Source organism: Coregonus lavaretus, assembly GCF_964263955.1.
Source record: "Coregonus lavaretus genome assembly, chromosome: 22".
NCBI classification, from domain to species: Eukaryota; Metazoa; Chordata; class Actinopteri; order Salmoniformes; family Salmonidae; genus Coregonus; species Coregonus lavaretus.
In genome coordinates, this window is record NC_140009.1 from 222,884 (window position 1) to 234,319 (window position 11,436).

Here is an 11,436-nt window from a genome sequence, read left to right on the forward strand (position 1 = left end):
GCTTTATTGGCATGACGTAACAATGTACATATTGCCAAAGCTTACTTTGGATATTTACAATATTAGCATAATTAAAATAATAATAATCAATATTGTCAACGGGACAACAGTAATAACAATAGCCAAGGGTCAAAATAACCATTGAACAATAACAATATAGAGGACATGTGCAGGTTGGTTGGTCTGTCAGACACTGTCCCTCATCTTATGGCAGGCAGCAATGTAGTGCGCTGCCAACCCACAGCTCTCTGCTTCCTCCCCCAACAGGACGGGTAGGCTATTCTCATCAGAGAGGTCTTTGAAACCTTGAAAAACTGTTTCAAATTTGGGGAAATCACACTCTCTAATTGTTTTATATTTTTTACATTTTGTCAGGAAATGCATCTCTCTCTGTCTCTTTCTCTCTGTCTCTCTCTTTCTCTCTCTCCCTCCCTCCCTGCCTCACTGTCGCTCCTTCTGTCTCCGTCTCTCTCCCCCCTAAAAATCTAAATACCCATGCAAAAAATACCAACATGCTTATTCAAAGATGCATACAGTCAATGATACACACACACACACACCTTTTCTGTATCTGCAAACACAGCCTTATAAGGTAAACTCTCTCTGTCTCTCGCTGTCAGATTCAGATAAGCTTTATTAGCATGAATAACAATGCCACTGAAGTGACAGCAAAGTGAGAAAATGACATCAACAACAACTAACAAAATAAACAATAGTAGTTGTCATTACTCCTCTTTCAATTCAAAGGGGCTTTATGGGGAAACATACAGTCGTGGTCAAAAGTTTTGAGAATGACACATTAATTTTCACAAAAAGTCTGCTGTCTCAGTTTTTATGATGGCAATTTGCATATACTCCAGAATGCCATGATAATGATCCCCAAAAAACATTTCCACTGCATTTCAGCCCTGCCACAAAAGGACCAGCTGACATCATGTCAGTGATTCTCTCGTTAACACAGGTGAGAGTGTTGATGAGGACAAGGCTGGAGAGCACTCTGTCATGCTGATTGAGTTAGAATAACAGACTGGAAGCTTTAAAAGGAGGGTGGTGCTTGAAATCATTGTTCTTCCTCTGTTAACCATGGTTACCTGCAAGGAAACACGTGCCGTCATCATTGCTTTGCACAAAAAGGGCTTCACAGGCAAGGATATTGCTGCTAGTAAGATTGCACCTAACTCAACCATTTATCGGATCATCAAGAACTTCAAGAACTTCAAGGAGAGAGGTTCAATTGTTGTGAAGAAGGCTTCAGGGTGACCAAGAAAGTCCAGCAAGTGCCAGGACTGTCTCCTAAAGTTGATTCAGCTGCGGGATCGGGGCACCACCAGTGCAGAGCTTGCTCAGGAATGGCAGCAGGCAGGTGTGAGTGCATCTGCACACACAGTGAGGCAAAGACTTTTGGAGGATGGCCTGGTGTCAAGCAGGGCAGCGAGGAAGCCACTTCTCTCCAGGAAAAACATCAGGGACAGACTGATATTCTGCAAAAGGTACAGGGATTGGACTGCTGAGGACTGGGGTAAAGTCATTTTCTCTGATGAATCCCCTTTCCGAATGTTTGGGGCATCCGGAAAAAAGCTTGTCCGGAGAAGACAAGGTGAGCGCTACCATCAGTCCTGTGTCATGCCAACAGTAAAGCATCCTGAGACCATTCATGTGTGGAGTTGCTTCTCAGCCAAGGGAGTGGGCTAACTCACATTTTTGCCTAAGAACACAGCAATGAATAAAGAATGGTACCAACACATCCTCCGAGAGCAACTTCTCCCAACCATCCAAGAACAGTTTGGTGACGAACAATGCCTTTTCCAGCATGATGGAGCACCTTGCCATAAGGCAAAAGTGATAACTAAGTGGCTTGGGGAACAAAACATCAACATTTTGGGTCCATGGCCAGGAAACTCCCCAGACCTTAATCCCATTGAGAACTTGTGGTCAATCCTCAAGAGGCGGGTGGACAAACAAAAACCCACAAATTCTGACAAACTCCAAGCATTGATTATGCATGAATGTGCTGCCATCAGTCAGGATGTGGCCCAGAAGATAATTGACAGCATGCCAGGGCGGATTGCAGAGGTCTTGAAAAAAGAAGGGTCAACACTGCAAATATTGTCCTTTTGAAGAACACAGTGATTTAGCTGTGGTCAGACAAAAGGGGCAGGGGTTTGACTGTGAATGCACTCAAAGAGAAAGGGTCCATATCTGTGACCATATAACCATGTCTGTGACCATATAACCATGTCTGTGCTACTGCCAAGAGATGAGAAACGGCTATGTCTTCCTAGAGTTCCCTCGACCCTACCATTAATAATAATAATAATAATAATAATAATGTACAGACCCATGCTTTGGCAGAGCTGCAGCAGATCCTTCACGTTTTTGTTGATGGTGGTGTAAATTATTTCTGGGGAGCATATTCAAATGATTAAATAAATAGTGGTCAATTATAAAGTTGTCTCCCAGGGTGCTGGTTATATCATGAAGAGTTCCTGTTCTGGTCAGCACATAACAGCACATTTCTTTGGACTTGAAAATGGCATCTCTCTAACTCAAGCTGAGAGAATGTGTCATCTGAATAGTAATGAGACTGAGGGCGGTACATACACTCACCACCCAGTTATTACATACACTCACCACCCAGTTATTAGATACACTCACCACCCAGTTATTACATACACTCACCACCCAGTTATTAGATACACTCACCACCCAATTATTACATACACTCACCACCCAGTTATTACATACACTCACCACCCAGTTATTAGATACACTCACCACCCAGTTATTACATACACTCACCACCCAGTTATTACATACACTCACCACCCAGTTATTACATACACTCACCACCCAGTTATTACATACAATCACCACCCAGTTATTAGATACACTCACCACCCAGTTATTACATACACTCACCACCCAGTTATTACATACACTCACCACCCAGTTATTACATACACTCACCACCCAGTTATTAGATACACTCACCACCCAGTTATTAGATACACTCACCACCCAGTTATTACATACACTCACCACCCAGTTATTAGATACACTCACCACCCAGTTATTAGATACACTCACCACCCAGTTATTAGATACACTCACCACCCAGTTATTACATACACTCACCACCCAGTTATTAGATACACTCACCACCCAGTTATTAGATACACTCACCACCCAGTTATTAGATACACTCACCACCCAGTTATTACATACACTCACCACCCAGTTATTACATACACTCACCACCCAGTTATTACATACACTCACCGGCCAGTTATTAGATACACTCACCGGCCAGTTATTACATACACTCACCACCCAGTTATTAGATACACTCACCACCCAGTTATTAGATACACTCACCGGCCAGTTATTAGATACACTCACCGGCCAGTTATTAGATACACTCACCACCCAGTTATTACATACACTCACCACCCAGTTATTACATACACTCACCACCCAGTTATTAGATACACTCACCGGCCAGTTATTAGATACACTCACCGGCCAGTTATTACATACACTCACCACCCAGTTATTAGATACACTCACCACCCAGTTATTAGATACACTCACCGGCCAGTTATTAGATACACTCACCGGCCAGTTATTACATACACTCACCACCCAGTTATTAGATACACTCACCACCCAGTTATTAGATACACTCACCGGCCAGTTATTAGATACACTCACCGGCCAGTTATTAGATACACTCACCGGCCAGTTATTAGATACACTCACCACCCAGTTATTAGATACACTCACCACCCAGTTATTAGATACACCACCCAGTTATTAGATACACCACCCAGTTATTAGATACACCACCCAGTTATTAGATACACCACCCAGTTATTAGATACACCACCCAGTTATTAGATACACCACCCAGTTCATGAAAATGGATGGCTCCTACAGACAGTGAGTCATGTGACCATGGCTGACAGGCATCGAGGCATCCAGTTACTGTTTGATTGAACGTTAGAATGGGCCAAACGAGTGACCTAAGCGGCTTTGAGTGCGGCATGATCGTTGGTACCAGGCGCGCCAGATCCGGTATCTCAGAAAACGTCTGCCCTCCTGGGCTTTTTAAGCACGACAGTGTCTAGGGTTTACCGAGAATGGTGCGACAAACAAAAAACATCCAGTCAGCGGCAGTCCTGTGGGCGAAAACAGTGTTGGCCAGGGTCACTCGTGTGCATGTTGGAGGCCTGTGGGTTCTTGTGGTGGCAGGATTGTGGGTTGGTTGAGGTGCAGCCCATTATACAGGTCCAATGTTTGTGTGATGTGTGAGGTAGACCTTTGGTAGAGATGCCATTTTCCTTTGTCCTCATTCAGCTTCTTTGTCTTGTTAGATTGTCATCTTGAAGTTCATCTGGGTTTTTTTCTCCATAGAAACATTTCTAATATTTTAGGAGCTCAAGTTGTGACCTTCCACTCTGCAGGTCACCTCTCTCTCCAGCTCATTCTCTCTCTCTCTGTCTCATCCTCTCTCTCTGACACCACCTCTCTGTCTCATCCTCTCTCTCTGACACCACCTCTCTGTCTCATCCTCCCTCTTTCTGACACCACCTCTCTCTCTGTCTCATCCTCTCTCTCTGACACCACCTCTCTGTCTCATCCTCTCTCTCTGACACCACCTCTCTGTCTCATCCTCTCCTCTGACACCACCTCTCTCTCTCTGTCTCATCCTCTCCTCTGACACCACCTCTCTCTCTGTCTCATCCTCTCCTCTGACACCACCTCTCTCTCTGTCTCATCCTCTCCTCTGACACCACCTCTCTCTCTGACACCACCCCTCTCTCTGTCTCATCCTCTCTCTCTGACACCACCTCTCTCTCTGTCTCATTCTCTCTCTCTGACCCCACCTATGTCTCATCCTCTCCTCTGACACCACCTCTCTCTCTGTCTCATCCTCTCTCTCTGACACCACCTCTCTGTCTCATCCTCTCTCTCTGACACCACCTCTCTGTCTCATCCTCTCTCTCTGACACCACCTCTCTGTCTCATCCTCCCTCTCTCTGACACCACCTCTCTCTGTTTCATCCTCTCTCTCTGACACCACCTATGTCTCATCCTCTCCTCTGACACCACCTCTCTCTCTGTCTCATCCTCTCCTCTGACACCACCTCTCTCTCTGACACCACCTCTCTCTCTGACACCACCTCTCTCTCTGTCTCATCCTCTCCTCTGACACCACCTCTGTCTCTTTCTCTCTAGCCATACAGAACTTTGTGTTAGTACCCCAGCACACCACTCCCACCAACGCTACTAAAGAGATCGATGCCCTCTACGATGTCTTCCTGGATGTCAAGAAGAAATGGAAGACAGAGGTAAGAGGGTTTCTGTGGCCAGAACTCAATCCAATCATGCTTTGTGTCTTAATGCACCATGTAAAAGGACATTTCCAATGGGGCCGAAATATGCACCGCTTACCATTAATGCGATCTCCGCAAACATTGCCTTTAAAATATGCACTGTCTACAAGCACAGTCAGATTTAATCCCGGGCTGTGTGTGTTTTAATTTACTGTGTGTGTCGTGGTTGTTAAGGTTACCATATCACCTGGTTAGGGTTGTATCATCTCTTACTGCCACACTGGCCGTCATGGTAACTGTGCTCTGATGGTCATTAGAGCCTCCCAAACTTCCAGTTGCTAACGGCCTGGCCGTCATGGTAACTGTGCTCTGATGGTCATTAGAGCCTCCCAAACTTCCAGTTGCTAACGGCCTGGCCGTCATGGTAACTGTGCTCTGATGGTCATTAGAGCCTCCCAAACTTCCAGTTGCTAACGGCCTGGTACTCAGCGCTCTATTGTCCCTCTAATCACTCTGACATCAAAATCAAACACTTCATGAGAGCCCTGGCTTTGAGTTGGAGCAGAATAGGATCGGCTGTGGAATGAAATAAGTTCCTGTTGCACAACATTTCTGCAATTGCGTGAGAAAACAGAGTTTTGATGGCCTCTATTAAAAAGAGGAGGATACCATCAGATTTCTATAGGCTAGGCCTACTATATTTATTTCTCAACTTTCCTAATATTAAGCACATTGATCGCTTTTCTACTGGAGTAGTCTACCTGGCTGGCATGAAAATGAACCGCGGGAAAAGTGACCTCTATTCGCTATTCAAATGTTGGAATGGGCTCGTTGGGAATGGGCTTGTAAGTAAGCGTTTCCCGGTAAAGTTTACACCTGTTGTATTCGGCGCATGTGACCAATATTTGTTATTATGTTTTATTTTTATACTGCGTACGGACCTATTCCCCCCCCCCCCCCCCCCCGCCCCTGTTCCTACAGATGCATGATAATGGCCAATTCTAAATCAAAACTAATTTCACATATAATATTTACTATATGTAAAAACAAGATTAAATTGAGAATAGTCTGATGAGTGATAATATTATCACGAATGATGCTCAGCATGTGCAGTCTAAGGCAAGAAACAGCCCATGCATTTTTTTATGACTTTTTCTAATCATATTTGCATGCATACAGTATGTTTTGATAAAGTTTGTATCACAACTAAAGTGGCCAAATAACTCAAAACATAGGCTATAGGCCTAGGACTCCTGGACCAGGGTTGGAGAGCCCAGAGCCCACAGAGCCCAGGACTCCTGGACCAGGGTTGGAGAGCCCAGGACTCCTGGACCAGGGTTGGAGAGCCCACAGAGCCTAGGACTCCTGGACCAGGGTTGGAGAGCCCACAGAGCCCAGGACTCCTGGACCAGGGTTGGAGAGCCCAGAGAGCCCAGGACTCCTGGACTAGGGTTGGAGAGCCCACAGAGCCTAGGACTCCTGGACCAGGGTTGGAGAGCCCACAGAGCCTAGGACTCCTGGACCAGGGTTGGAGAGCCCACAGAGCCTAGGACTCCTGGACCAGGGTTGGAGAGCCCACAGAGCCTAGGACTCCTGGACCAGGGTTGGAGAGCCCACAGAGCCTAGGACTCCTGGACCAGGGTTGGAGAGCCCACAGAGCCTAGGACTCCTGGACCAGGGTTGGAGAGCCCACAGAGCCTAGGACTCCTGGACCAGGGTTGGAGAGCCCACAGAGCCCAGGACTCCTGGACTAGGGTTGGAGAGCCCACAGAGCCTAGGACTCCTGGACCAGGGTTGGAGAGCCCACAGAGCCTAGGACTCCTGGACCAGGGATGGAGAGCCCACAGAGCCTAGGACTCCTGGACCAGGGTTGGAGAGCCCACAGAGCCTAGGACTCCTGGACCAGGGTTGGAGAGCCCACAGAGCCTAGGACTCCTGGACCAGGGTTGGAGAGCCCAGAGCCCACAGAGCCTAGGACTCCTGGACCAGGGTTGGAGAGCCCAGAGCCACAGAGCCTAGGACTCCTGGACCAGGGTTGGAGAGCCCAGAGCCCACAGAGCCTAGGACTCCTGGGCCAGGGTTGGAGAGCCCAGAGCCCACATCCCACAGAGCCTAGGACTCCTGGACCAGGGTTGGAGAGCCCAGAGCCCACAGAGCCTAGGACTCCTGGACCAGGGTTGGAGAGCCCAGAGCCTACAGAGCCTAGAGAAACAAGTATTCTTGTAATGTTAATTAACGATCAATTACCGTGAGACTGGCAGTTATTTGCGTGACAGTTACTGGCTGACAAAATGTCATGACCGCCAACACCCTAGTGGTGATGTTCCTAGGTGATTTTAACGGTGTGTGTGTGTGTGTAGATGGTGATGTTCCTAGGTGATTTTAACGGTGTGTGTTTGTGTGTAGATGGTGATGTTCCTAGGTGATTTTAACGGTGTGTGTTTGTGTTTGTGTGTAGATGGTGATGTTCCTAGGGGATTTTAACGGTGTGTGTTTGTGTTTGTGTGTAGATGGTGATGTTCCTAGGGGATTTTAACGGTGTGTGTTTGTGTTTGTGTGTAGATGGTGATGTTCCTAGGGGATTTTAATGCTGACTGTGGCTATTTGGCCAAGAAGAACAGGCAGCATGTACGTCTCTATAGTAACCAGGCCTTCCTGTGGCTGATAGGAGACAAGGAGGACACCACCGTTAGACAGACCACCACCTGCGCCTACGACAGGTACGTCTGTCTGTCTGTCTGTCTGTCTGTCTGTCTGTCTGTCTGCCTGCCCGTCTGTCTATATGACTGACTGTCTGTCTGTCTGTCTGTCTGCCTGTCTATATGACTGTCTGTCTGTCTGTCTGTCTGTCTGTCTGTCTGTCTGTCTGTCTGTCTGTCTGCATTGTAGGCTGGCCAGTGCACTGATCTACAATGCGCCTTTGATTGAATCCCCACCCTGTTTGTTAACCCCGTGTGTTAACCCTGTTTGTTAACCCCGTGTGTTAACCCCGTGTGTGTGTGTGTTGTAGGATCGTGGTCCACGGGGAGGCATTTGCAAATGTCATCGTGCCCCAGTCCGCACGACCTTTCAACTTCGCCGAAGAATACCACCTCACAGAAGAACAGGTAACACACCCACAGAGTCAATTCAACAGGTAACACACCCTGAGTCAATTCAACAGCTAACACACCCAGAGAGTCAATTCAACAGCTAACACACCCACAGAGTCAATTCAACAGGTAACACACCCTGAGTCAATTCAACAGCTAACACACCCAGAGAGTCAATTCAACAGCTAACACACCCACAGAGTCAATTCAACAGCTAACACACCCTGAGTCAATTCAACAGCTAACACACCCACAGAGTCAATTCAACAGCTAACACACCCTGAGTCAATTCAACAGGTAACACACCCACAGAGTCAATTCAACAGGTAACACACCCTGAGTCAATTCAACAGCTAACACACCCAGAGAGTCAATTCAACAGCTAACACACCCACAGAGTCAATTCAACAGGTAACACACCCTGAGTCAATTCAACAGCTAACACACCCAGAGAGTCAATTCAACAGCTAACACACCCACAGAGTCAATTCAACAGCTAACACACCCTGAGTCAATTCAACAGCTAACACACCCACAGAGTCAATTCAACAGCTAACACACCCTGAGTCAATTCAACAGCTAACACACCCTGAGTCAATTCAACAGCTAACACACCCTGAGTCAATTCAACAGCTAACACACCCAGAGAGTCAATTCAACAGGTAACACACCCACAGAGTCAATTCAACAGCTAACACACCCACAGAGTCAATTCAACAGCTAACACACCCTGAGTCAATTCAACAGGTAACACACCCACAGAGTCAATTCAACAGCTAACACACCCTGAGTCAATTCAACAGCTAACACACCCAGAGAGTCAATTCAACAGCTAACACACCCTGAGTCAATTCAACAGCTAACACACCCACAGAGTCAATTCAGGATGTAAATTGAAATTCAATGTGTGATTTTGTGTTTTAATGTGTTTGTCTTTCTCCAGGCGCTGGTCGTCAGTGACCACTACCCAGTGGAGGTTGAGTTGAAGGCGGGGTCAGAACACTTGGCAGGCCACACCCCCCTGATCATCCTCATGGCCTTCATCATCTCCACCTGAACCTGTGGCCACGTTCCAGGACTACACTGCAGACGCTGCGTTGCATCAACCAATGGTTGCATCCCACGTCATGGACTGTAGTCAAGCATCAGATAGTGTATCATATGATGTGTACTGAAAAAAAATATAAACCCAACATGAAACAATTTCAAAGATTTTTCTGAGTTACAGTTCATATGAGGAAATCAGTCAATTGAAATAAATTCATTAGGCCCTAATCTATGGATTTCACATGACTGGGCAGGGATGCAGCCATGGGTGGGCCTGGGAGGGCATAGACCCACCCACCTGGGGAGCCAGGTTAAGCCAATCAGAATTAGTTTTTCCCCATAAAAGGGCTTTATTACAGATAGAAATACTCCTCAGCACCCCCCCTCCCCCTCCTCAGACGATTCCGCAAGTGAAGAAGCTGGATGTGGAGGTCCTGGGCTGGCGTGGTTACACGTGGTCTGCTGTTTTTAGTCCGGTTGGACGTACTGACAAATTCTTTAAAATGACGCTGCCTCAGTTTATGGTAGAGAAATTAACATTCAATGCTCTGGCAACAGCTCTGTTGGACATTTCTGCAGTCAGCATGCCAATTGCACACTCCCTCAAAACTTGAGACATCTGTGGCATTGTGTTGTGTGACAAAACTGCACATTTTAGAGTGGCCTTTTATTGTCCCCAGCACAAGGTGCACCTGTGTAATGATCATGCTGTTTAATCAGCTTCTTGATATGCCACACCTGTCAGGTGGATGGATTCATTTTCTTTTGGGGGGGGGGGGGGGGGGGTAGATCAGCTTTAATTTTTCAGATAGATTGTAACTTCCATCAATGTAATTGTCTGCATCACTTCCAATCCCCCATGTTTTGTTTCTTGCAAATATATATATATATATATACACACACACATACATACACACACATATACACATATATATACACATACATACATATACATACATACATATACATATATATATATATACATATATATATATATATATATATATACATACATACATATACATACATACATATACATATATATATATATATATATATATATATACTGCTCAAAAAAATTAAGGGAACACTTAAACAACACAATGTAACTCCAAGTCAATCACACTTCTGTGAAATCAAACTGTCCACTTAGGAAGCAACACTGATTGACAATACATTTCACATGCTGTTGTGCAAATGGAATAGACAACAGGTGGAAATTATAGGCAATTAGCAAGACATCCCCAATAAAGGACTGGTTTTGCAAGTGGTGACCACAGACCACTTCTCAGTTCCTTTGCTTCCTGGCTGATGTTTTGGTCACTTTTGAATGCTGGCGGTGCTTTCACTCTAGTGGTAGCATGAGACGGAGTCTACAACCCACACAAGTGGCTCAGGTAGTGCAGCTCATCCAGGATGGCACATCAATGCGAGCTGTGGCAAGAAGGTTTGCTGTGTCTGTCAGCGCATGGAGGCGCTACCAGGAGACAGGCCAGTACATCAGGAGACGTGAAGGAGGCCGTAGGAGGGCAACAACACAGCAGCAGGACTGCTACCTCCGCCTTTGTGCAAGGAGGAGCAGGCGGAGCACTGCCAGAGCCCTGCAAAATGACCTCCAGCAGGCCACAAATGTGCATGTGTCTGCTCAAACGGTTAGAAAAAGACTCCATGAGGGTGGTATGAGGGCCCGACGTCCACAGGTGGGGGTTGTGCTTACAGCCCAACACCGTGCAGGACGTTTGGCATTTGCCAGAGAACACCAAGATTGGCAAATTCGCCACTGGCGCCCTGTGCTCTTCACAGATGAAAGCAGGTTCACACTGAGCACGTGACAGACGTGACAAAGTCTGGAGACGCTGTGGAGAACGTTCTGCTGCCTGCAACATCCTCCAGCATGACCGGTTTGGCGGTGGGTCAGTCATGGTGTGGGGTGGCATTTCTTTGGGGGGCCGCACAGCCCT

At 46.6% G+C, this 11,436-nt stretch overlaps 1 protein-coding gene across 3 annotated transcripts in view; it reads left to right on the plus strand.

Annotated features, from left to right (window-relative positions):
- Positions 1 to 10,320, plus strand: part of LOC311149719 (deoxyribonuclease gamma-like) — a 35,455-nt gene extending 25,135 nt beyond the window's left edge. For 2 of the 3 annotated variants that reach the window (XM_084186929.1, XM_084186928.1), the window contains exons 6-9: positions 5,239 to 5,351; positions 7,899 to 8,056; positions 8,347 to 8,443; positions 9,372 to 10,160. In XM_084186929.1, coding sequence (XP_084043055.1) covers positions 5,239 to 5,351; positions 7,899 to 8,056; positions 8,347 to 8,443; positions 9,372 to 9,485 — 482 coding nt within the window. In that variant the 3' untranslated portion in view covers positions 9,486 to 10,160. Of the gene's footprint in view, positions 1 to 5,238; positions 5,352 to 7,898; positions 8,057 to 8,346; positions 8,444 to 9,371 lie in introns of all 3 variants that reach the window. The other variant, XM_084186927.1, reaches the window with a different exon arrangement.
- Positions 10,321 to 11,436: the final 1,116 nt, after the last annotated feature.